The sequence below is a fragment of the Melospiza melodia genome, chromosome 6 (genome assembly GCF_035770615.1).
Source record: "Melospiza melodia melodia isolate bMelMel2 chromosome 6, bMelMel2.pri, whole genome shotgun sequence".
NCBI lineage: Eukaryota > Metazoa > Chordata > Aves > Passeriformes > Passerellidae > Melospiza > Melospiza melodia.
The window spans coordinates 6,909,578-6,936,196 of NC_086199.1; the positions used below are offsets into that span (position 1 = coordinate 6,909,578).

Genomic DNA, 26,619 nt, shown 5'->3' on the forward strand with positions numbered 1-26,619 from the left:
GGATAGGGAAAAGGCAAGACAAACTGAGTGCATGCACTGAAAAATCAGTCATTTATTCTTTATAACAAACACTTTAAAGAGCTACAGAGACAGAAAGTTGACATTATCTAGCCACTATACCTCCTCTCTGCTTGTCCACCTCCCCCTTTCCCTTTCCCAAATGGGAGAAAATACCTATTTGAGATGAGAGGAGGTCGTGCCTGGGATCAGCAGGAATCCCTGGGACAGGGGCAGAGCTCTGAGCATTTCCAGCACTCCCGTATTCCAAATTCTCCCAAATCCTCCTCGCCGGGGCCGGCAGCCTGGAGAGCAGCTGGATGGAGCAGAGAGCCTAAGAAACTTCATTCTGCAGGGGGACCTCTAGTGTTTTCCTTTCTCCATGTCCTGGCAGAGTTCCTCCAAAGTACAAATACACACAGAGCTCCCATTGTTTGCAGCCCTTCACAAGCCCACTGATCCTAATATGGAATTCAGCAGGAAACCCATGATTTCCTGACACACAGCAAGCTGGAGAAAGAAAGGAAAAACTCCATTAAAACCCTCCAGACTCTCCTCCATGTAGCAATGAGATGGAAAATGGAGTGGATTTAACAGGAATCCCTGGTTCCTGCGGCCGGGCTGGAGGAAGGGAGACGCGGATCGAAGCCCCAGGCTGCCGATATTTTTTGAAGTCGCAATAAAGACTGGGAACGGCCGGGCAGGATGAGGATTTCCTGACTGGGACAAACGAAAAAGGACAGATCACTCTTCTTCTTTTTTTTTTTTTTTTTATGCTACTCCTCTCTGTGTGCTTAATTTATTCACCTCGATGATCCTCTTGACTGATCTGGTAACTGTTAGAAGCGGCTGTGACAGCCTGGAAACATTAGTATGATTTCCTGAGTTTGAGATTTGCTGCTCTCCCCCACCTCCCCACCCCCCTCCTTCTCCAAACTCAGGAAAAGTCAATACAATCGCACTTCATTTTTCCTTCATGTGCACTTGGAAGTCCTGGGAGCAGCAAGAGCAGCGGCGGCAGCAGCAAGAATGAACTGCAAGGAGGAAAATGACAACTGCGCTGACGGGAGCAGGAGCAGCACCAAGAAGATGCTGAAATGCGTGGTGGTTGGGGATGGTGCAGTTGGGAAAACCTGTTTGCTGATGAGCTATGCCAATGATGCCTTCCCAGAGGAGTATGTCCCCACTGTGTTTGACCACTATGCAGGTAAGAAAGTGCTTTAAAAGAAATTTAATGGAGAGCTGCAGGGCAGCCAGGTGGGAGGTGAAGGCAGCTCGAGGAGAGGACAGTTCAAAAGGGATGCACAGGTTACTTCTTGTCCTGGAATGTCATTGAGGCCTGGATGGTTGCCAGGCAGCTTAGATGGCAGCTCATAAAATTGGGACAATGCAGGATTTATTCAGAGAACTTATTTGTTTGCTTCTTATTTTTGTCTTGTTTTTGGCAAATAAGAAGCGTTAGGGATGCAGTTAAATCCACTGTGTTTTGGGACAACAAATGTAATTCAGCCTCTATCACTTTGTATTCTCAGTTAGTTTTTGAAGTTCTGAGCTTTGCAGTTTGCAGTTAGGAAGACTCTCTATATATATGTACATATATATATATATATGTTATCACAATCTTGTCCCTCTTGGCAAATGATGCATAAATTACAATACTTATATCCTATTTAAGGAATAATCTTTGAGAATATGTCCTATTTAAGGAGTGATCTTTGAGAAAACCAGCACAGTCTCTTTCCAAGCTGTCAGTATATAACTCTCCTTCCAGTGACGTTTGTTACTCCATCTATAAATAGATTTTAATACTACAACTTGATGGTAGTGAAAAGCAGAAGAGGTGATTGATTTGAATCCTTCACAGCAGGGGAATTTGTAGTATAAGAAAAAAACACAAACATAATCAAGATCACCAGGATATTCACTGCATTGTTGTGCAGAGCAGACCCACAGATTAAGCACAATATTCACAGGCCTCTCTCTGTAGCAATTACTGACTTTGTCCAGCTGTGTCCAAAGTTATCACACAGATGTTTCATAGGCTAAAACTGATGTTCAAACAGCTGCTTAAATTTTACTATCCCAAATTCTGCTGTTTTTCTTCTCACAGTGCTCCTTTTGCTCACAGGGTTTTTTAGTGAGATCCCAGACACAGATTCTAGAAGCACTGCAAAACTCATTGCTTATCTTGCAGCAGCAGTTGGAGTTTCCCTCATTCTCTCCCCCCCTCCTTAAAAACTGAATTTTCATGGCGTGGCTTATCATAGATTTTGTATTCTGTAATGGGAAAAATCCCTGTTTGCATTCTGGCTCTGTGTCAGGTTGAGCAGATGAACTGGCCAAACAAGAGAGCTGTGTAATTGCAGACTCTGATCCGTGGAAATGTGAAGACCTTTTCCTCCACAAGAGTGGGCAGCGTCACTTCTAATGCAAGCAGCTCTCTCTTTTCTCTGCCCTTCCCACCACATAGATTGAGTGATCCCTTTAGAAAAAAACATTTCCACAGATAAGATATACAACGTGTATTAAACTTAACATATTGACTGTTGGAAATAAGTGCTTCCATGAGCCACAATCCCTGAGGGCTGCCTTATACTGCAACAGCACCAACTTTCCTGTGATAACTTCAGATCTGTTCACCCTTTACAAAATACTGATCCCAGCACCCACTGCCCTTCTCTCTCTTTCCTCCATGCCCTTCAAACCCCTCTGCCTATGGGAAAAGCCATCCAATAGCTGGTGCCAGACCATGTGGGCATCAGTCTTGGTGGTTTTGGTGTGAGCCTGGGGGCACACAAGAGTGCATCACAAGGGCAGTGATGCCAGCCAGGCAGGCTGGCACTTGGTGGGGGCACCACTCTGAATTTCTTCTCCCTAACCAGCCACAGGTGACTCTCAGGGACTTGCTTTGATTCCTTTTCCTCTGTCAGAAGTGTTGGAAATTGCCACTGGGCTCAAAAGGTACTGAGGGATATGAGGGCTGAGGGAAGGATGGGAAGATGAAGTAGCATAATCCTGATCTCTTTGGGGTAAAAGGAGTATGAAGGCACTTTTAAATCAAGCCTCATTTTCAGGGTTTGAAGACTTACCCTCTAAAGTATCTCCAGCTATTTTTATCTGCCTTCTTAACTACTATAGCACATAAATATAAAAATATTTTCAGTGACAAAACTCATAAAGATAAGGGGGGAAAATAGCTCTGTTTATTAACATGCTGTTCTGAGATAATCCCTGTCCAGTGGCAGTGGTCAAAACTAGCATTGATCACAAATGAAATTTCAGTTTTTTGAGGAATCCCATCATTTATTAAACCGATTTCACTGCAAAATTGCACACAGAGTCAAGTAGCAGGAATTACTTCTAGAGCAGAGTGCTGGAAAAAATCCCACTCATAAAAATATTTCATGGCATAAAGTATACCACAGCCTATTTAAAATAGGCTGCGGGTATTGACTGAGCAAAGAACTCACTTGGGGCAACCTTGCCCTTGAGCTTACAGTTTTTAGGATCTTCTATTGTATTTTCCACATCCATCTGCATAGCAGCCCATGGTGAAGAGGAGAGGTGGGACAGAAGTACCATGGTGTCACAGAGGTACCATGGGCATGGTGGCAGCACAGGCAGCACAGCACATGGGACAGCTGCACACATGGACAGAGCCTGAAGGGTGTAGGAGGCTCTGGAAAATCACATTGGAATTTACCCCGGGAAAATGGTTTGTCCACCCCTGTCCTTGCCACTGCTGAAACCAACTGTTTCAGTTTTCCCAAACAAGCTGAAACATCAGATTCAATGGTTCATTTCTGTGCTGGAAATGCTCACAAGCAATTAATTTCTACAGATTTTTGCCAAGCTTCACTTTCCATGGAAGGTTTTCCACCCAGGTGTTATTACCAGCACTGGTGTGTTAGCAAGGGCTTCCTCTTGCCTCACCAGGTCACAGCCTGGTTGTGACTCCTGGGGCATTTACCAAATTACTTCTTCCTAATGGAAAATGTAGGGGGTGGGGAGGGGAAGCATGAAAACCCAAGGATTCCAGTGGTGATCTCAGAGCAGCTTCTCACTGCCACGACTCCAGCAGCTCGGGGGAGACAGTGATGCTCTCCAGCCCAGCTTTGGGAAAAGCTCCAGCTGCACCAGTGCCATGGCCAAGGCCTTAACTGTTCATGGCCCTGAGGCACCAGCTCTGTGCACTTGCCCTGCTGCATCACATCTCCACAGTTACTGCAGCTGAAGCAGGTGGAGGGAGCAACAGGAGTGGTCAGGGGAAGAAACCTCTGAGTTCCTGCACTGTTAGATCTGCACGGTGCTTATTCTGTGCCTTTCACATGAAAGAGCTTGAAACCACTTTATAAAAGTTGGGCCTAACCTGCCTTTAAGAAAATCAAAGGCTGGAGCTGAGTGTCACCCAGGCAAGGAGCAGATAACTCACCCAGGGAAGGAGCAGATATTCCTGCAGATAACTCATATATGAAAGGAGCAGATATCCCTGCATGTAACTCACACAGGAAAGGAACAGGTATTCCTGCAGGTAACTCACACAAGGAAGGAGCAGATATTCCTGCAGGTAACTCACTCAGGGAAGGAGCAGATATTCCTGCAGGTAACTCACTCAGGGAAGGAGCAGATATTCCTGCATGTAACTCACACAGGAAAGGAGCAGGTATTCCTGCAGGTAACTCACACAAGGAAGGAGCAGATATTCCTGCAGGTAACTCACACAAGGAAGGAGCAGATATTCCTGCAGGTAACTCACTCAGGGAAGGAGCAGATATTCCTGCAGGTAACTCACCCAGGGAAGGAGCAGATATTCCTACAGATAACTCACTCAGGGAAGGAGCAGATATTCCTGCAGGTAACTCACACAGCATTTACAGCTCAGACACAGCAGTGCCTGGCATGAAAAGCTCTTGGTGGCTCACCACGTGTGCAGCTGCACTGTACAAAAGTCCAGACCAGTTATTAGCTCCACACTAGTAATATCCTGCCTCAGATTTCACCCACAGTCCACAAAACCGAATTTCTTCAGGGCCTGTTGCCAGTGTTGGGATGTGAGGGGTGTAGAGTAGGATCAGAGCAATGCCAGACAGATGGGGAGGGTAAATTTGTTCCTTGGATATGAAAATGGTTTCTTTCATTGGATGCATGGAATTTTATGAGTCTGGGTATTTCTCAAGGCATTTTGAAGAGGTTTTGCTGGAGGCCAGAGCCCTGAGTAGGTTTCCTTGCTTTGGTGAATTTCCAAATCCTGCACTGGAAGTGTTTAGCCACAAGGCAAATGGGTGTTTCTAGGGCAGGCTCTCCAAAGTGCTATCCCAGTGACAAACAGGATATTGCTGGCAATAACTGTAACAATGGGGGCTGTTTGGATAGTGACTAGATGCTTCAACATGCTGGCTCCACTCTGTCCTTTGAACATCAAATGCTGGTTTTCCACGAGCAAAGGTCTCTCAGCCAGGGTGACTTGTATTGTGCCCAGCTATGTGAGGTTACAAATGTTTATTTAGGGCTGAGGTTGGACCAACAAAAAAACTCAATTCAACAACTAGCAGAGTTGGTTTAATAGTACCAAAAGTAGCTGGCTTGCTCTGTGAAATACATAAGAAAAATGTGTGGTGTTACTTAGGAAGCCACTGAGCATCCCATTTTATATTCATGAAGCCTAAAATCATAGCAATTTTTAGCATGAAATTTATTTGCCCTAAAATTTATATTCAGGCTTCCTGGACAGGTGATCAATGTCCCAAGGCTGTCAGTATTTAATAGGCATTTGTATTATGCCCTTAATTATGTGCTGTGAGTTTTGGTCAGCCCTGAAATGTTCGAGCAGGAATAAATGATCACTGTAGGCCCCATCCATCTGAAACTCTTCCATTCTATTCCAGAATTTCTTATAAATTAAAAAAAAACCCTCTCCATGCTTAAGGAGCAGTAACAATGGCATGCAGCTAACTTGGCCCACTGTGCAGACAAGGGTGATTGGACTCATCAGATGGCTGAAGTCTGAGGAAAAGAGGGTTGTGAGTCTTAAATCAACTCCAGTTCAGGCTTAATACAGAGATGAATACCATACAAGCAGCTTTAGGAGCCAAAGTTGCATCTTTGATAGATGAGAGAGGTCAATCCCTCCAAGGCAGAACTGCAAAGCATCTGCAAGAAGTAGATGGTGTAAATACATCCCTCCTCCCCTCATGTGTCGGCACAAACTGGTGAACGTTTATAAATAGTGAACCCATTTGAAAAAAATTAGCATTGGCATGTGATCAGCTAATTAATAGCATACAGAATAGCTCAGCCTTGAGTAGGGCTCTGTAAATTAAAAGCAATATAGAAGAAGAGAGACATTGCTTACTGTTAGGAGACACATTTTTTGTTCTTCAGTGATGGTTCAATGTAATCTGTCTGACTTTGCACTGAAGTGAGCTGGAGCATCACCAGTCTCACAGAGCAGTGATCCCAACCTTGTGGCCAGACAAGCTGTGCAAGAAGGGAGAGTCTCCTGCTCTGGCATTTTTAGTAGCATGGCAGCAGTATGACTGCTCCTGCCCAGCTTGTACCTGTGCAAATCCACAGATCTGTTATATCCTCTATATAGCATGCATATAGTGCCTGTATGTCACAGCACTGACCCAAATCCCTGTTCCTCATGTCCTCCCATGGAAGAAAGGAGTTGGAAGTGGGCTGTCAGTGATCCATGGCTGGTTGCTCTCTGTCCTGGGGGCAGGCAGGAGCACCCAGGGGAGACAGGCCAAGCACCAGGCAGCTTCTCTGCCTTGCAGCCTCTCCCAAGGAGCAGGAAACACCAGCCAAAACATGGCAGAAACCCAAGGGGAGCCCTAACATCCCAAATTTCTCCAGCTACAGGCACAAGAGCACATCTGGCCACACTTTTGGTGTGCTAGCCATTTTGAATTTATTGCTAATGCACATTGCTTTCAACCCATCCCTGCTTGCCACAGTGTGTGATAACCCCAAGATCATCAGTTTTGGATTTTTCCCTGCTGAAACTCTGACAGGAAAAGACTGCCCAAGTAGATCTGCAGTTTCTGCACGGGTGCTGCCGTGGGAGTCTTCACACTGCCACATTCTTGAGACAGTTGTCTCCTATAAACAGTCTTGATAGCACATTAGAGAAACTCTTCATACAATGTTTGGGGTCATTAAACTCAAATAGATATAAATAGCACTGAAAGAGAGCTGTGATGTTTATTTGCATGGATATGTGCAGTGGGGTTTTTTTTCCTTTTAATGTTCATCCAATTTTGATCACACAGATTTGAACTTTAGCCTTGAGACAAGGAAGCATTGACTCTTTTAAGAGCTGGCTCTTGAAACTGGCAGCCACTGAACAGATATGTTCATTTTGCCTCTCAGGAGCTGAAAAGACTTCTCTGCCAATCTTCCTGGTATCATCCAGAATAGACCAAGGATCTCAATAAAACAATTGAACCATGAGGACACAACAAACCCACCAATGCAATTCTAATGTTTCTACAGCTGGATTTTTTGAAGATGAATTTTACAGAACCACTAATTTTCAGTCTCCCAACAGGAGGTTTAATTCTGTCCTGAGTCATAAAAGTCAGAGGTGATGTAGTGATCCTCAGGTTTTTCACATCCAGGAAGCCTGAACAGTCTTTTTACCGAAAAGATGCCTTTTGCCTGAATCACCATGGTTGTGATTCACACTCATTTGGGAGGCTCCACATACACCCCCAAGCATTTTAGGGCCTTTTCCTTCTGAAGGTGCTGTCAGTGTGCAGAGATCCAAGATAAATATCTGCTATCTCTTCCTCACACACATCCCTGTATTGTCCTGAGCCTGCACAGTCCACTTGAAGCCCATGGAGACAGAGGTGTGTGCTTTGGGTTTCTGTTTCTCAGGGCAGATGGTTTCTGCAGCAGTGCTCTGAGCACTGTGGTGACAAAGTCCCCATTGTCCCCTGCCCCTACAGCTGTGAATGGGGACAGCCTGCAGCACCCCAGCTGCTTCTTACCTTTGCCTCTGGATGTGTTGTGCAGCTTCTCTTAGTGCTGCTGCCACTCCTGGGCTTGTTTCACTTTGAATTAATGCTCCAGAGAGGCCCAGAAGAGCTCTGCATCAATCCCACACCCACCAGGAGCCAGGATTCAGCTGGCAGCCAGGAGATGCAGCAGCCCAACACAGAGAAGTGATTTCTCCAGCCAGTGAATGTCCTTGTGCTTGAAGCACACCAGGGGACAACACTGCACCAAGAATGACATTGTCAGTCTGAAAACTGGGTGTAGAGTAAGGAAACTACAAACTTACTAGAGTAAGCACACAACACAAAGGATAGGGCCAGGAATTAGAGGAGTAGATGGAGCAGCCATGTTGCTTTATCCAGATTTATCCAGCCTAAATTCCACCTAAGCCCCACTGTCTACTCTTTTGTATTAGATATGTGGTGCTTGAAGGGCAAGAGGAGTCACAAAGAATACTAAACAAGGAGTTACACCATTTGAATGAGTGTTGGTGGTTTGGATGTAGAATGGTGGGATTTTTCTTAAGGTCAGCCACAGGCCTGAGGGAATGGATTGGAAAGAAGGAAAAGTCAAATGGCTTAAAAAGAAATATTTCTTTGCATGGTGTGTGATTAACCCAGGGAACTTATCACTTTCAAAAAGTTCTTGAGGACAGAATTTTAACAAGGTGTGCAAAAAAAGGGGGTAGAACCATGTATTGGGGAGATTGAGTGCTATCATAAGCTAATGAAAAAGACTTCTGCAGGAAATGAGCTGGCACAACTTTGGGTTTAGAGTATAGGACAAGACCTAAATTTGGCCTGGTGAGTGGCAAATTATCGTAAAGCTGCCCACTGCTACGTCAGAGATGAAGACACCAGGCTGTGAGTTTGGCCCAACCTGGCACCTTGTGCCCAGGGCTTCAGAAAATAACTTTTTGGCATTATTCTTCTGATTTATGGATGGGCAAACAGATTTTGGAATTTTGCTTACCCAGCAATTCACTGCTGCAAAGAGACATGAAGGGATTTGAAAAAATTACCCTTTTCTTCTCCACTACTCCAAGATAGTCAGGCCTGGTCTTTCCCTCCCTTTGTCATCTGCCTAGCATTGCAGGAGGTGACACCAGCTCAGAAGAACAAAACTGAAACTGTGGCCTCTGGCCCTTGAAGGACAATTTCTACAGCTTGAAATTAATCACATCCACTATCCCAAAATCAATAATTGACTCAGTACATGTGGCCAAGCAATCCACATGAGGGGACAAAGCCACTTTAGGGGGGTGCCAGGCAGCCAAGCAGATGCTTCACAGCAGAAGATGCTCCACATGTAGGGAAGAAAAACAAAAATTCAGCAAAGAAGTCTAAGAAACCAAATTCCTAGACATGAAAACTTCATTTCTGCCAGATGTGGCAGTTTTTTCACTAAGTCCTCATTGCAATGTCTTAGTTACTGATCAAGTCAATGCTAAATACTTCTGCTAAAACTTGCTTCTCATTTTCTGCTCTTTTGATAAACTTCATACTTTGATGTCTGCACTAGTGATACACATCATGGCTACTCTGCATGACTGAGTAGATTTTGCCATGCAGGCAGTGCCTTTCCTATGTTCTGAATTTCCATTTGTTATGGCCAGACCTAATGACATCATGGAAATAGCAAGGGATGAGGAAGAGCAAACATATTTCCTTCAATTGTTCTCTTCAGACAAAGTCATTAAACAGTAATGACATCTCCTGTCAAATTAATATTTATCTTTGCAATGAAAAAATACAAGTTTTTTATATTTCTCATCTGCTTTTAAGAGTGACCATTTGCCATTCTCCACTTATATTGTCCTTGTACCCTGAGCTATGGGTCTTCCACCTAAGTCAGGGAATATGTTACTAAAGAATGAAAGTTTTAGGAATTGTCACCCAATATTTTATGCCAAGGGAGAGTGAATTAAGGAATTCTAAACAGTATTATTGAATGAGTATTCATTTCTTTTTTTCTCCCTAAATAATATCTGGGGAAATTAGTTTTAAAGTAATGTCTAATAATTAAAAGATTACCAAAAAAGTTTATTTACCTTATTTAACATCATTTGCATTCAAAATGAGAGGTCTCCCTCCTTCATAGATTTAAGGCTGAGATCAAAATCCTCTTCTTAAATGGAAAGTCATATGTGAGGCAGGATGGCTTGGAAGGGTCCTGAGGGACATGGTCACTTGCTGGGAGTCATTGTCCCCTAGCTGGCCCTCATATCCAAAGGGTTGTTTGGGGTCCCAGGGAAGGGGAAGGCCTGAAGGACCATGACAGGCTGTTATTTTAGCTAACAGAGTTCTCCACATTCAGTGTGTGTCCAGCACTGGGGTTGCCCCAGGGTTGCCTTTTTACCTCGGGAACTGGCACAGCAATGAATCCACAAATACACCAACCACCCTCAGGGGAAGAAAAGGCTGGAACAGAAACTTTCACTGACAGGAGAAATACTGGGGGGGGGGGGAAAAAAACAAGGAACAACTCCCAGAGGAAGGAGATGGACAGCTGTGAAAATATTCCCAAGCACAGTGGCACGGGAGGCACAGTCCGGAGGGTGATGGCATTGGAGCAAGAAGGAAAAAGCAGCACAGTGCTGTGCCAACATCCTCACTCCTGGTTCAGGACAGTGTAAAAGTATCGTCAGCTGGGGGCTGTGTACAAATCACCAACGGGATGGGACTGCTAGGAACGTGCCTTGAGCTGTTTTATTTTCCAGCATCCGTCTCATTACGTGGTTGTGACAATGGGAAGATGCCACCAGCTCACATCCCAGGCAGCAGACAAAGAACATAATATTACAACTTACTTTAAAAGTTTTTTGACCAATCCCACAAAGCAAAAGCATATTGACAGTAGTTCCATCAACCACTATAAGCACACGTACCTTTTGTTAAAACAATTCTTGCTTATTTCAAATGCAATACCTACTTGTAAGCCTTAAAACACAATGCACAGAGCTCCATTATTATGCTTCAAACTTCCTAGTATCTTGCTAGATAAACTTTTCTGTAGCTTAGGGAGTTATTCTAGACCAGCGTTAATACACAGACCATTGTTCTATTTGTCCTTGCTTTTCTACTTTTTAAATAATTTTTCTGCTGACCTATCTCATGGCTACTGCTTAGCTCTAATCACAGTTCTGCTGTCTCTGAGGTCTGCCTTTTGCAGCTTTCCCAAAACCCTCGATTTTGTGGGCTCCCGCATAAAAGTGTCTCATGGAAACAGCAATCCCAGGGGTGAGCACAGGAGCCAGCAGTGAGGCACCTGAAAGGGTTAAAGAGGGCTGTGCAGAGGGGCTGGGCAGAAAGGTCCTGCCACAGAGCAGGAGGATGCCTGAGATGACTCACTGGAGCTGCTTTCCAGCCCCTGCTCACAGAGGCCACGTCTCTCACTGAATTCTCTCTGGCCCTGACTCCAGCTCTAACTCTGAAGTAATGGCATTAACAGTATCTGCTCATGCTCAGCTCTCTGCAGACTTTAAGGGAAAGCACAGCTTCAGCAATGAGTGGGAAAACATACATGTTCAAACATAGCATTAATTTCTGTCCCCTGGGAGATGGGACCAAAAGAGCATCTATTTGCAATAATATGCTGCTCTGCTGAGAACAGACTTAAAGGAAAATCCCATAAGGTTGGAAAATGTGTTTTAAGTTCACAAACTGTCTCATGCTCCATCTTCAGAGCTGGCAGCCATCCAGGGGCTGTGTCCTCACAGGCCAGACCCTCCTCATGTAGGACACACATGATTTCTGAGCAATGCCCCCAGCTCCAGAACTGGCTTTCTCCCATAACTGGGTGTAAAGTCAACATCTATGTCTAATTTTGGGAGCCCAGTTGCTGAAGTCTCTGTCCACAAGCAGCCGAAATGCAGAGACTTGATTTTTTATTTAGAAGTCGAGGCATTTCCACAAGGGAATCTCAGCTCTGGCACAAACTCACACTGAAAAGGCCTCCTGAGACCCTCTATTTTATGTTGTCTGTATCAAGCAGTGGCTTGTGGCAGTACTGCCCAGGACCTCATGCTGCCCATTCCATCTGGGTTTGGGCTGGATGATCCTGCTTCCCAAATGGCTCCACGTGGGCACACAAACTTCCCTGAGGGCTCGTGGTGTATCTGCATATAAATCACAAAATAGCCCTATGTATAAATCACAAAAGAGCTGTTTTGAAACTGCATCTTTATTTTTGTTTAGTTATGGCTACACACAAACATTTTCAGCTGTATCAAGAACACAAAGGAGACTGTAGAATTGCCTGTAGTTTCTGTCTAGTTTGAGTCCATTTTTGCTCATTGAAAACTTGCCACCAAAATTTTCTGCAAAAACACGAACAACTTCTAGGATGCTATGATTTGAGCTCCTAGAAAGACCCTTTATCTCCACAGTACAGCTCTGCTTTGTTCTGGGTAGCCAGCAATGTAACCAGTGAATTGCAAAAATCCAGCACAGTTCCCTTCATCTCACTACCTTCTAGTTACTGCTCAGGATATTTTAAGCCTCTTCCAGGAACACAAGGGAGCAGCAGCTCTCATTTTTAAAAAAATATATGTGAAGTACAGCTTTAAGAAAATATTTTCCAGGAATATCAGCCATGAAAACAGGATCAATCTCAACATTAAAAGAGGAGTTCATACTCAAAAAAACTCAGCTAATCTGCCAGAAACCAGGCCTTATGGATGAAGTCCAAATTAGCTGAGCCAGCTCATGATATCATTAATATGGAGAATTTTCCCTGCCACGCATAGTAATAGTCTCTCACAGATTGTGCCACTTGAAGATCTGCTGGGCATTTACCTAAACCATTTGGTTTGGTTCAAGTCCAGTTGGGTGAGGTTGCTGTGGTTCTTTTATTTTAATACTTTAGAGTGTTAAGTGCATTTTCTCCCTCAAGTGTCCCTCACGGGAAACTGCTGAAATGGTGAAATAATTCATTCTTCCATTATTTGAATCACATTGCCCAATTTACTTCCTTTCCTGTAAAGAGCTCCTTGTAGCAATACCATAAGTCCCTCCTAATGCTTCCAAGGAAGGAAGAAGCAACAGGGAGTGTGAATACAGAATGAGGTCCCAAATCTGAAGTAATGTTTGACAAAGGGAATCTGTGCCAAGATAATGGGGGAACAGCAATAACTTGTGTTCTCTCCATATGGTGTTCCCAACTGGGCTTCTCTCCCCCTGCCTTCTATTTAAATGCATGAACGTGAGAGATTAGGAAAAGAAAAATAATAATGCAAGTCTTGCAATGGTTTTGCAAGGAGAACAGTATTTTGAGACGATGCCCAACAGGGTGGAAAATCCTGAGGACACAGGGGAGCCTCATCCCTGGCCAAATGCATTCACAGTATGTCTTGGTGAGGTGCATGAGACAATTCTTACAAAAACCTCCTGACTAGAAGGCACTTTGTACTTCCCATCACATGTAGTCTTTTCAGGTCCTGATTTCCTTTCTGCTGCTTCCTCCAGCTTTCAGAATGAATAGCCATGTTTCCTTTTCTTGGTAGTTATTTTCCACATTGCTTTTTTTTCTCATGAGCAGGGTCTTCCCACCTGAAATGTTAAAGAAAAAGAAAGACAGATTGTCTTCCCAAAGCTTTCCTGGGTACAGCACAGGCCATGGAGCTGGCCAGAACCAGCTATGGATCCTGCAGAGCCACCTCTGAGGCAGCTCTGGGTCCAAAACCAAACCACAGACATTGCACACATAGCGGCTGCCCTGGGTGATAATTGGTACCAGGTGTCTCTTCTGATTCCCTCTGATGCTGCCAAGCTGGCCAGGGCCAAGGGCATGAGAGCAGATGTTCTTCCTCCTGACAGATGTCAGCTCTGCCCCATGGAAAATGTCATCTGAGATGAGTGAGAACCAGCAAGCAGCCAGACAGGGATGGTGGTGGGACCACCCCATGGTGACCACTATCCATTCCAGCAGCCACCTCTTTCCTGGCAAAGCCCTGCCACAGAATTCCATAAAAATATTATCTCAGCGTTGTCTAGGTTAGAGAAGGTCAAACAAGCCAAGGAGCTGCATGAGAACCAAAAAAAAATGCCCAAGTAAATAGGAGAGAAGAAGTGGAGAAATGTGGGAAAGGAATGTACATCCTTAGATGATGGGGGGGAAAGGTATGTTTAAGATCAGACAGTCCATAAGATGCCCATAAATCATAAAACAAGTGATTTGTAACAACTGTGTTTTGGGGGATATGACTCATGGTTTTAAACTTTTGGGGTTAGCAAAAGTTCTGGCCAGAGCAATTTTCATGAACTGTCCCACCAAGAGAAAATGCTGATTCACGAAAGCTGAAGCATTTTTTAAATACTTGGGAGGACAAATTCTTGACGTCCAGGGCCCTCTGGTTATTTCTGACAGTGCAGCAAAAAAGGCCCAAATTGAAAACATAATATCTGAAGGTTTTGTTTTCATTCCATTGTAAAATGAAAACAAATTGTAAAACCTCAGAAGTTGTCGCAAAGCTGAATTATCATCCCCTGGCCAGTTCTACTTAGCTGTTGTTATTATCCTTTTTCCAGTTGCTGTATTGCAATCATTATTAACCAAGGGCAGGCTTCCTCTAAGTGAAATATTTTTGCAGCAAAGACAAAAAATTCCAAGGAAAGTGCTTCAAATAACATGAGTTTAGGTGTGGTTTTGGGCTCTCTCAGCATGAAGAGCTGCAGTGGTTGCAGGGAGAGGTTGGCAATCCTCAAAGCCTTGGCAAAGCTGATGGCAGAACCAGGCAAGTGCTCAGGAGAAAGGAAAACAGTCTTTGAGCTGAGTGTTTCTCATTCTGTCTTCACTCTCTCTTGGAGAGGGGTTTTTTCATCTTCTATTTTGATGACTTCTATCATCACATAAATGCCCAATAAATCCACATTTCTGATTTATAAGGCGATATATGTTTCATTCCCAGAAGAAGGAAGTTACCCCAAACACTATCAAAGGTTTTCAAGGGACATCTTCCCTCTGCCAGACGCAATCCTGCTCCAGTGAGCGGCCCCCAAAGTTTGTGACACTGCAACAAGGACTTAGCTGTGCTGCCCAGTGGACATGGAGGGAGGTGTCTGTGCCCACGTTCTAGAAATGCTGTTTGTGAACTGTGGAGGAAATATAAAGGACCTCACTGGGACCTCATTCTGCATTCACTTAGGAAGAACACCATTCTATTTAGGGGAACTGGGTTCTGTGCAATCAGTTCAGCTGAAATTCAGCCTATATCCCCATTTCTGTTACATCACCTCCAAGATCCCTCCCATACATCTGCATTTCTGCTGTCTGTCATGTTAACAAGCCAAGGCACTGCTGTTTGATAGGAGGGATTCATTCCATAAGCCTGGAGCTAAAACAGTCAGTCCTTCCCAGGAGCTTCTCCAGGGAGGGCTCAAAATCCTGTCATAAGCATGAATTACATCTGACCTAAGGAAGTTCATTTGGGGTGTCTGAGGACCACTGAATTTCAGATTTCCTATGTGGGCAACCCTTCTGAATGTGTTCCTGCTGTGAGCTGTCAGGCAAGAAATAAAACAGAGACAACAGAAGTAGTGAGAAGTCACTACTGATGGTGCCTGATGGATTTTCTCCCTCAGAAGAGCTGGAAGCATAACCTGAAAGAGGCTGGTTTCCTTTCCCAGTCAGCGTGATGGGTGTGGGTGCCTAAAATTAGATATAGCCTCTATTAGTTGTAAATATTTATGCCTGTTGCCATAATAGATGGCTTTTAGTCTGAAGATCTTCAGCATGAAGAAATTGTGGTAAATACATTTTCAGACAGAAAAAGGAAGGAGTAATAGATTTTAGGCAATGTTTTTCAAGGCTGGCTGTGCTCACACAAGACTTGGGTTCATCTGGTTTTGGAAGGCTCATAGAGCTGGGGCCAAGCAAATCTAAGTCAGGAAACCCTTGAGGGGAAGGAATGTATGACATATGATAAAAAGACAATAGATGAGTAAAATAAGAAAAAGAAGCAGGTATTTTAATTAATGCAATTCTGTGCAAAAGCTCCCGAGGAATCAGAATAAAGATACAGATACACAGTAGATAATTTCTTCTTCAGAAGAATAAAGTATCAATTTTCTCCTTTTATATTTACAGAACATGCAGGGAAATACTCATATATTAATAATTCCATGCTTTATTTTTGTCAAAGAATTAGATTACAAACAAGCTATATGTTTGGGGATTTTTTCCCCCAAATTTCATTCTTTGTTGTAGTAATTTGTATAAACAATTAGAGAAGTACCTATAGTTTCCATTTCAGGGAATTTTCCCCCAAATAATTTCACAGATGCGTCTTGCTAAGCAAAGACAACAGTTCTAATGTCCCTCTCTATTTCAATTCCTGTTAATTACAGGGGCTTATTAATAAGCTTTATTTCTCTCTGTGTTTTGGAATAGTCAGAGGAATAAGAGGTTGATCAGCAGGGGAATACAGATGCCATTTCTCCAATTCTGGGAAATCTCCTGTGTACCTGCTCAGAGAAAAGCAGCTCCACCAAAATCCTGGTAAGGGCCAGAGTTCACCAGCAACAATAGGAGAGAACAGTAACAGGAACCAGAAAGTCAGGGCAGATCAGGCAACACAAACACCAACTTCAAAAAATGTGCAGAGCCCAGAAGGAAACTGGACTTTGGCATTCACACTGTACAATGGAGTCTTTCCCAGGGCAGAAAAATATGTAGTTGGCTGGAAAAGTTTTCTCTCTTGCCTGCACACCTCAGGCCACGGCCAGATGTGAGAGGATGAAAAATATATTTACCTCTTATGGAAAATTAGAGCAGGGTTTTTGGAGCCACCTTGTAGAGCTGGAGATCCTGTTCAAATTCAGCTTGGAAACAGAGATTTTGGGAAATCCTCCCCCCTCATTTTGCCTTTTAAGAATGTTCAAATCCTCTCTTCAGCTTCATGAAGCTCCTCCATGACCAAGAGCCCTGCCACAGACAACAGGGTCTTCCCTGCAGGCCAGCAGGAATCCCACCCTCAGCACCCACTGCTTTAGTTTATAAAATGGTTTGTTTGGATGGTCATTAAACCCTTGGCTATGGAAATACAAGTGCTCAGTAGGAGTCTCAGCATCAGAGACTTTGGTAGCTGTAGCAGAGGATGTTTGACATCACAATTTCTGCAGTCACCCACTTGGAGGGAAGGCCACAAATTCCCTTAGCTCAGCAAAAGCACAGAGTGACTGGGAGATGATCACTGACACAAGGAGTGCAATGGATACACTCCAGATGTCTCTTTAACATCTGCTGGGATTTATATTCACCCATAGGCAGATGGGAATCCTCAGTTCTGTAAATGAAAAAAAAATCTATGGGCTGAGTTTACAGTAAGGTAGCCAAGACTAGAGCTTGTAGTGGTTTGTTTGTCATCCAGCTATTTCTAGAAATACCTCCCTCTGCCCTCTTGGACACCAGGGTGTGTATTTCCCAGACTTGTAGCTGTCTTAAAAGAAAACAGATCTTATACCAGGAAGAAGTGAGACTGTGGAGATCAATATGTCTGAAGGAACAGGGGTGGGAAAAACTCCCGGGAAAAAGGTTCAAGAGGGAAAGCATATTTGTTAGAAAAAACCTCTGCAGTTTGCAATCATCCACATAGCCTTGGGTGAAAAAAGAGCTTTTTTGGGGTGAGCAAACATAGGCAAGCATGGCAGCACAGGCTAAAGGATGTGGTCCTGAGTTCAAAAGGATATGGCCCTTGTTTCACCTTGAAATTGCAAAGTGAACAGAAGGTTATGAGGATGAAATTATTCATAGGATTGAGTTAATTTGTCCCTGTTGTGTTCCTGTAATTACAAGAGGATATAATTTTTCCATAACTCACCCACAGCTTACTTTCGCCCTGGTTTTGTGGACACCAATCCATCACTGACCAGGTGGAAATAACCTGAGGAGTGTCTGACTTGCACCATCTGTTTGTTAATTGTCAGGGAACCCCTCAGATACCCCAGGCTGCCTTATGAACATACCAGCCACAATTTAGCATTTTAGCTGAAGGGGATGAGTTTGAAGAGATATATAGGGGTACATTTCCTGACATTTTTCTCATCCTAATTTCTCCAGAGGGTCTCTGCAGAGGTCAATCCATCTTTTATTTGAGAATCTGCTTCTAACTCAAAGTCCAAAGATCCTGAGTGTACAGAGGAATGTTGCTGTTCTGAGAGGGCAGAGATTTTTGAGAAGCCCCTTTGTTTTGAAATCCTCTTAAAACCAAACCAAACCAGTTTCTTAGTGGTCCTCAGTGGTGCGGTATAAACAAGATTTAATTCTCATATCTTTGCCATTTGCTCACTGCTTTCCCCACTGAAATGGCACCAGATGGCCATTATTATTTCACACTCTGGAGAGTTCAAATGTTCATGAGCTCTCTGATTCTGGGAGCTCTCATTACCAAGAGCAAGAAAAGTTTCTGGGCTGTTTGGTCAAAAAACACAGTTCATATATGAGCACAGCATAATAATGCATACCCTGCCTAATGTTAAGCAAACCATTGCACACTATTGAATGCTTAAAAACAAAATGAGCCACTGTTATTTTAGATGACCTTGATCATTAAAGCCCTGTGGGCAGCAGGCATCACAGCAGTTAATAGTAACAGCATTTAACATCAAGGAGTAGGATATATTAAGCAAACATTAAGTTCAACCCATAAGCAGTCTCTAGTATAAGCACAGGAATACATAAAAGCAGGTTTCTGTCAATACTCACATTTTATTTGGAGGGAGGCACTGGCCTGGGAGGGTCACACAGCTGCAGGGCAGGAACCATGGCCAAATCATCTGTGTCATGGACCAAAGCCTTACCCACAGCCTGCCCCGCTGCCTCCCCTGTGCACTAAAGCTGCTCCTGCCTTTATTTCTCCCCTGGAAGAGCTCGAGGTTTAAGCCCTGTTTGCTTTGCCAAAACAGTTCCCAGTCGGCCATCTCATCGTGATTCTTTTCTGTTTCAGCGTCTGTTCCTACACAGGGAGTGGAATCACTCTGCTGAAGGCAATATTCCTGCTGGCATGGCCAGGACAGGGATTTCACCCCGTGCCCCAAAGACTTTCCAGATGGGCAGCCAGGCTTTTCCTTTTATTGCCCTTCATGATGTTTCTCCCAGCATTGAGTGATGCTGGAGACCACTGAGCTGAGCCCTGAGGGGAACAGCAGAAATACAGAGAGAGGGACTGTGGACCACAGCAAGTTCTTGTGCTTTCTGCCACTAAAAGCTTCCCTCCAAATCTTCCTTCAGCCCCTGTGCAGGTGTAATTACACATTTGCCTCCATGCATGGCAAGGAAAGTCCTTCCCATAATCATGTTTACACTCATCTGGGTTTAAACACTCATTAAAGATAAGCACACACTTGCGTGTTCTGCTGAAAAAAGCCCAGAATGAGGAAAGTCAGAATTACGCAATATGGAAAGAATACTCTCCATTTATTAAGCGTGTCTTGACAGTACATTAAAAAAAAAAAAACATTCTGGAGCTTTCTTCTGGGCCAAATATTTCTCCCACTTCATACCATAGGTATGCTCCAATTGTGCTGGGAGCAGAATGGCAATACTATGAGTCACTCCATATTGTAGGCTGGAAGAACCATATTTTGTTCCAGAATGAAACAAATCGTAGGCATAAGATTTAAAAAGCAGCTTTTTGTAAACTTTACTCCAGTGTGTTCTGGAGCACGTTTTGATCAGTTGCAGCATCCAGTCCCTCTCCAACTACAGCCCTGGCTGTGCTTATTTTTAAATTTACAGTTGTGCTGGGAATATAGCACGTCCAAATTACCTTACAGTGGCAAGTGCAGGAGTTAAATTAATTTTTTGTGTTTCTTTCCAGAGCAACCCTCACGGCAGTAATTGCTGCCGCACACTGTTGCCATCAATTCAGTGTTGTGACTGTGCTGAAGCACTCAGGCACAGATGAAATGATGCTGTTCTTGCATCTCATAAGGACCTGCTAAAGTGATCCAAATCTTTTTGTCTGCCAGCCTATAGGGAGTGGGAATGATCATCCTCCTGCTTTTGTTTTGCATAAATTACACAGGGTTGGCCCCCCAAGACCTCCGCAGGCTGAAGGTTTAGATTTATATTTTCTCAGTAGGGTAGAAGCAAAAAAATAATTTAATTCCTGGTTTTTAGCAGATGATGCAAAGCCTCTATGCTGTTCTGCACTAGTTTCATTTGCAACAATCCAGCATTGTCCCCTCTGCGTAGGCTCAGCACCACTGGCCCAGCACAGTCAAACTGGAAACTTCAGAGGAGCACATGTCCCCAAAAAACACCCTCAGGGTTAAAAACAAACCCTGGGAAACAGGCCCCCGACCCATAGCCCTCCTCACTAGGAATGGAGCTTTTTTAAATGCAACTGCCTGTCTCAAAACTGAAGGGACTGTTGCTGGTGTTTACTCTGGAAGTGCCTGAAGCACCAGCCGTGTTTTTCACTTCTGACAAGCAAAGCCCAAGTGGCAGAGCTTTGGCAGCCACACCAGCCAGCCACGCTTTCTAGGGTTTGCCTCTGAAAAAGTAGCATCAGTATCCCTGTGTGGAACACACAGAAATCATGCACAGTGTTGGAGGTTCCTGCATATCCAGCAGCTGAAAAGCAAGGATTCCGTGCTGCAGTTCCCATCTCATACGTGGGTTTGTGTTTAACCTGCCAAGTCTCCCACCGCCCCCTGCACACCTCAGTGGCTGCTCCACATCCAAGAAACCAGGGCAGATAGAGCAGCTCTGTGAATCTCCAGCTGCCTGGCCTTGGGTTCTGGCCAGGAATCCTTCCTTCCCCCCTCCATGGCCCACTCAACCCTCGTAAGCCCTGAGCTTTCCTGGGATCAGCTGCACCTGACGCCTTCGGTTCAGGGCTGCATTCCTCCAGGGAGCTTTCAATCCCTCAAAGGGTCTGCTCCAAGCAGGGTTTTTTTCCTTCCCCTTAGGAAACCAACAGTGCAAAATAGCAGAGACTCCCTTCAGGGGATACACATGCAGATAAAGCCTTAAAATTTTTGATTGTGTGGAAATAGTTGCATGGCAGACAGAGACATTTTGCTTTTGGTGGCAGCATCCTCCAGAGACAGCCTTCCCAATCAACACAGCAACCCACACAGCTCTGGGGAAGCTCCACACTGCCTGGGTGCACACCAGAGCTGTGCACAGCACCTGTGGGAGCAGGGGGAAGGACATTACAGGGTTAAAAATACACACTATCAGGGTGGAAAAACATGTCCCGTAAAACCAGGTTGGGGTTATTTCTTTCTACATCAAGTCTGTCTTGCAAAGAATGCTCTTGGAATGGAAAGTATCCCAAAAGGTCACCAAAATAATAGAAGGTTTCAAAAATAAGGTGTGTAAAGGAAAAAAAGATCCAGCATTGCAGACGTCAAGGCCAGGGACTGTGTGGAAAAACAATACAGAGCAGCAAGGTAAAAGTCCAGAGGGAGCAGGGAGGAAGAGAGAATAGGAAGCTCAGGGCAGAAGGATGCTCTTTTTAAAATGGAGTTCATACCTACAGAATAGCCTAAATGACCTTCAACAGCCCAAAATTTAGAATAAAAGTTTTCTACTAAAATTCAACTGCCCAGTGAAATTCCTGCGGCCCAGTCAAAGCAGATACACAGTTCAGAGGAAGAGTGGGCAGGGGGTGAATGCTCATTCACATGGCCCAGCATCACATCTTCACCTTCTGAAGTCACACTGTCTATTCTTGTCCTGTTTATCTGGTCAAAGAAGAATCCACAGTATTATCCAAAAAAAGCCATTGTACCATCAACCTACTGTGATGGTTGAAGAGTGCACAGGCAAAGTAAAACAACCTTCACAGCATCCCTCCATCCTGAATCCAGTGGAAGTCCCAAGGAGAAGGGCATGTCTGTGGTGCCCCATTTGCTGTTGATCTAGCCTCTGGTTTTTAAGTTTTAAACCTTCTGTGTCATAATGAGATTTCCATTTCTTTTTTGATGTGTTTGAGGCCTGCAGGTTATTGAGTTTAAAAGCCAAAACATACAGACATAGAATTTTGCTTCAGGGTTGAAAAAACACATAACCTGTTGGAAGGGTGGGATCAAGTTAGCCTTTGTTCTCCCAAATTTCACATAAACAAGCATGCTCATGTATCATGTACAAGACAAGCAAAACCAAGAGTGCCTTTTTGAGCTGGAACATTACTAGCCCATGGTGGGTGGCAGGAACATATGTGATAGTTATAAGGCTTGAAATTTAGGACTTTGCTCCATAAAATGCCCACATGGATCAGATGAGGGGTTGCCACTTGTTGAATGGAATGCTGTGGACTGGGTCAGATCCTGACAGCCTGAATCACCTGGGACAGCATTTGCAGGCTTTATGTGCATCAGAATTTGGTCAGAGATGCTTTGGTCCTCAGCAGCATTATTTGCCAGTGAATTGTTCTTGCTAAAATTCAACTGCCCAGTTGCAGTTGAATTGACATGCATGAATGTCTACATGCATTGACAACATGTAGAGATTGATGCAAAATAAAACCACAACAATATAAAACAAGTAATTTCCAATTCCTGTAGTGGATAATACTTTATGATGCATGAAATAGCTGTAATGTAGAAATAAAACAGAACAGACAGAGCACAGATTAATGATTTGAGGTTTTTTTAATTGTGATAATTATCCTTATGACTACAATATAACCATATAATTATACATTGAAACATATATTCTGCCTTTGTAAGACTTCTGGTGTAATTTCTCAGCCATTCAAAGCAGTCATTAAATGATGCTGGGAAACAGTCCACATTGTCTGATGTATTGCCTGCCTCCTCCCCCTCTGCCTTTGTGTGTTCTTCCTCACTCCTCCTCCTCCTCCCAATCAATTCCAGAGCTACAAAATACCACTGCCTGCCTCAAACTGTGGAAATCAGGGACAATTCCACCAAAGTCAAACCTGGGAGAGGTGGATCTCTTCAAACAGTGAGGAAGTCTCCTGGTCAGAGAAGGGGTTGAAGGCAGCTCATGGCAAGTGATGCCAAGAGCTTAAATCTGCAAAGTCCATCTGAAAATCTTTCTAAATGTAAATGTGAGTGCAAGTGTGTGTGTAAACTTGTTCCTACAAAAACCCGTTGATTTTAGAATACCAATTTCCCCTAAGAACATTAGCTGAGTACAAGGACAACCAGCTCCACAGCAGAGCCTATGGCAGATTCTATTTTGCCACATTTAGCATATATTCATGAGATCTTATATGTGTGCAAATATTAGACACAGAATCACCTGTCAGCACCTCTGGGAGGTATCTGCCATCTGCTGTTTTCCTGCTATCTGCCATTTGCTATTCCCAATGTCTTGCCTTGCACTGGCAGGTAGATGTGCAGTCAGGAGGTTTCCTGGGACCCTGTTTCTACCCTATCCCTTCTCGTGGAGCTGCATGTAATATCTTCAATTGTCTTTGGAGAACTGTGTTGTGTGAGCTGAGAGCTTTTTGTTAAAGGTTACTCATCAAACCAACAAGAACAAAAAGCAATAATTAAATCTAAGGAGACAGAAAGAGAGAGATGAGAAGGACAAGAGAACTATGACAACTTTATGTAAAATTATGTGCAAACATTCTCTGCTGTGAAAAACAATTTATATCTAAATACATATGGACAGATGGGTTTGGTAACTCAGTGCTGCTTGAGACACAGGATCATTGGAAAAAAATTTATTATTAAAGGAGGCCCTTCCCAAGCTGTGCAAGGACTGGTTTCTGATTTTGGTAGTTGTTTTAAATTATGTTATGTTTTGCTCAATAATAAAGAATCAAAAGCACAACTCAGTTTCCAGACAAGTTCTGACCTCTTAGCCAAAATAATGGAAAATTTTCAAAAAAGACAGGAGGGGATAGAAAAGCTCATTTTGCTGTCATTGCTCTGTTTTCCCAGGGACAGCTGATGGAGGGCTGTTCCACTGGAGGTGGAATTTCAATTAAGGACTTAACATTTTAGTAAGTAGGGACTGTAAGAACAAACTTGTGGAAGCAGAACAGCCATATTAACTGTATTTATGGATTTGCATTCAGGCTGTGCCTGGAAAGGACAATGCAGGCTCTTTCATTTCCTATGGAAAGCTGGGTACAACAGAGCCATTCTCCTGAGCATGTTGCATACAGGGGAGGCATTGGCTGCTTTTCATGTTTGCAGAGTTCATCTCAGCAGATGGAGTCCCCATTGTGTTCCAGATGCAGCACACACACATCTGAGCAAAGCACATGGTCCAGAGCTGCCTCTCTTCTGAAGCGAAAATGAGCCTTCAGCTTCTGCAGAACTTAGAGCTTCTGAAAGCCCCTTCCTGAAGTATTTTGTTCTTCCTTTCCCTGCTTTCTTAGTACAAATACATAACATCTCTTGTGCAAATACATAACATCTCTTGTGCCTGGGCTGAAGACAGTAGGGTATGCCAGCCAACAAGCTCAGCTGCCATCATCCTTATTCATCACTGCATGCAGCCCGTGAGCTTGCCTTCAGAGCAAGAGCAAGCTCTCCTGGGTGATCTGAGAGCCCAAAGCAGTGCCCTAAACTTCAGCTGCCATTTGGTGTTGGATCACACCATGTGCTGCTTTTGAGAGCTGATCCCATACAGAATCAGCCACAGAAGGGGCGTGGATCAGGTGTGAAGCTCCTGTGATTTATTAATTGGACAGGACTCCAAAGACCATTTTCTCCTGGTTTGGTTGGTCTTGAACACCAGCTTAAATCATCTGACATGGCTCATTATTATTGTTTTTTTCATATTTAAAGTGACAGCTCTTAAACCCTTTGTGCCAACAATCATTACTGTCCTAAAGAAGGATCTCTAAGACCTGAACATAATGGAGCACAGAGGGATGAACACAAGTATCCACTTTGCATAGTGATTTCACTTTTAAGGGTGACAGTTAACCTTCATTCCTAGGCTATTATTATCCTTCTAGTTGCATATGCTGCGAATTACAGGCAGTGTCAAGGTCAGATTAGGAAGGGGGTCTTAAAAACCAAATCCAGCTTCCAATAATATCAACACAATTTTTCCATTGACTCATTGGGATTCTACCCAAGGGAGACATCAGAAATGCTGGAACACCAAAGAACAGAAAACATAACCAAAGCACAAGGCTGGGGGCTCTGGGCATCTTCACAAAAGTCACTACAGCAGCAGAGGAGCAGGCTGAGAAACACCAAGTTTGGTAGCACAGTCGATGGAGCTTCTCTACATTTTTAAGCTTACACAGCAATACAAAAAAAGACAGCTTACTCAGCCTCTGAGTGTGCTCACCAGATTGTCCCACTATTCCCTGTCATGTGAGATTTTCAAGTCTCATGGTGAAGCATGACCTTGGGAAGCCTGGAAGGGAAAACTTCTTTCAGGAACAGACATCTCTTGAGAGCACATCTCCTGTGTGCTCCCCAGACAAATTTGAGACTCTGTCACTGACAGACAGACAAACAGCTGCCTTGGCAGGACAAACTTCTGGGGCAGCTTCTAGCAGCAGAGAGACAGAAAGACAGAAGTGGTGTGGTCTCACTTAAAATTCGCAAACCTTACAGGAGCTCTGTTCTCTCAGTTCTTATTTCTGCCTCAAAAATAACTTGGGTCCACTCAAAAAACCCAGGATCTAACATCTGAAGCTAAATGTTTAACTATGACTTTAATGTCTGCTGGTTTGTCATCAAAAAGATTTGAGTAAAAAATCAAGATTCACTTAAAACATAATTTTAAGACAATGTTTTTAGACGATTCAATGATTTTAGACAGTTTTTAAGACAATTCAGTGATTGTCTAAAATCATTGAATCACCTAAAAACATTAATTGTCTTAAATTTTTAAAGATGATTCAATGATTTTAGACAATTCAATGATTTTTCATACTCCAGGAATCACTGCATAATGCAACATGCCCATGCGAACCTCATGGATCTCTGTGTGTTTCCATGTAAGGCTAACCTAATCCTTTATCTAGCTGGTGTCTAATTGGTTGAAGATGAGGGTTTGCATGAACAGCTGAGGGCAAAATTCAGGTCCTCATGGCTGGTTGCAAGGTAGGACTTAATAGGACAGAAAAATGTAAATGTTTGGAGGAGGGAAAATGACAATTAAAAATATTTAGACAATTTCTTAAAAAATAAAGCAACTTTGGAGTTTCAAAAAAGCCTGACTTCATTTCTGATATACAGCTCCCAGAGAGAATTGGTGGCTTTGAGCTCTTCTGTCATTTTTCCACCTCTCAAAACTCCTTGCTGAAACACTGTCCAGCAAAAAGCTCAAGGCAAATAGCTGATTTAAAAATATGTGTCCTCTCCCAGCAGTCAGAGAGGGTCTGCAGGAACGCACACAACCGCAAGATCACCGCCAAAGTGTTTATCAGTGGAACCTCACCAGAAATTTCTTTTAGATCTCTTTGCATAAATGTCAACATTGGCTTCTAAGCTTTCCCTCAATTTGACAGCAAGTGACATTTAAAGGGACAAAAGATCTTTTCACACACAGAGCAACAGAGGCTGTCACGCAATGGCAAAATCTATAGAGTAACCACACAGAGACACAAGCACCATACCCACTCAGATGAATGCTCTCATCTCCTCAGTCTTCTGCAAGGAAAGCAGTGCCTGTCAGATGCATTTCCCTGTCTTTTAACTCTGCTGTCAGCACAACTGTCAC

The 26,619-nt window shown here is 43.6% G+C and overlaps 1 protein-coding gene across 1 annotated transcript in view; it reads left to right on the plus strand.

The window, feature by feature from the left end:
- Window positions 1–347: 347 nt before the first annotated feature.
- The window catches only part of RHOJ (ras homolog family member J), a 62,564-nt gene continuing 36,292 nt past the window's right edge, over window positions 348–26,619 (plus strand). The window contains exon 1 of the mRNA XM_063159763.1: window positions 348–1,204. Within this exon, the coding sequence (XP_063015833.1) occupies window positions 1,027–1,204 (178 nt within the window). The 5' untranslated portion in view covers window positions 348–1,026. The remainder of the gene's footprint in view (window positions 1,205–26,619) is intronic.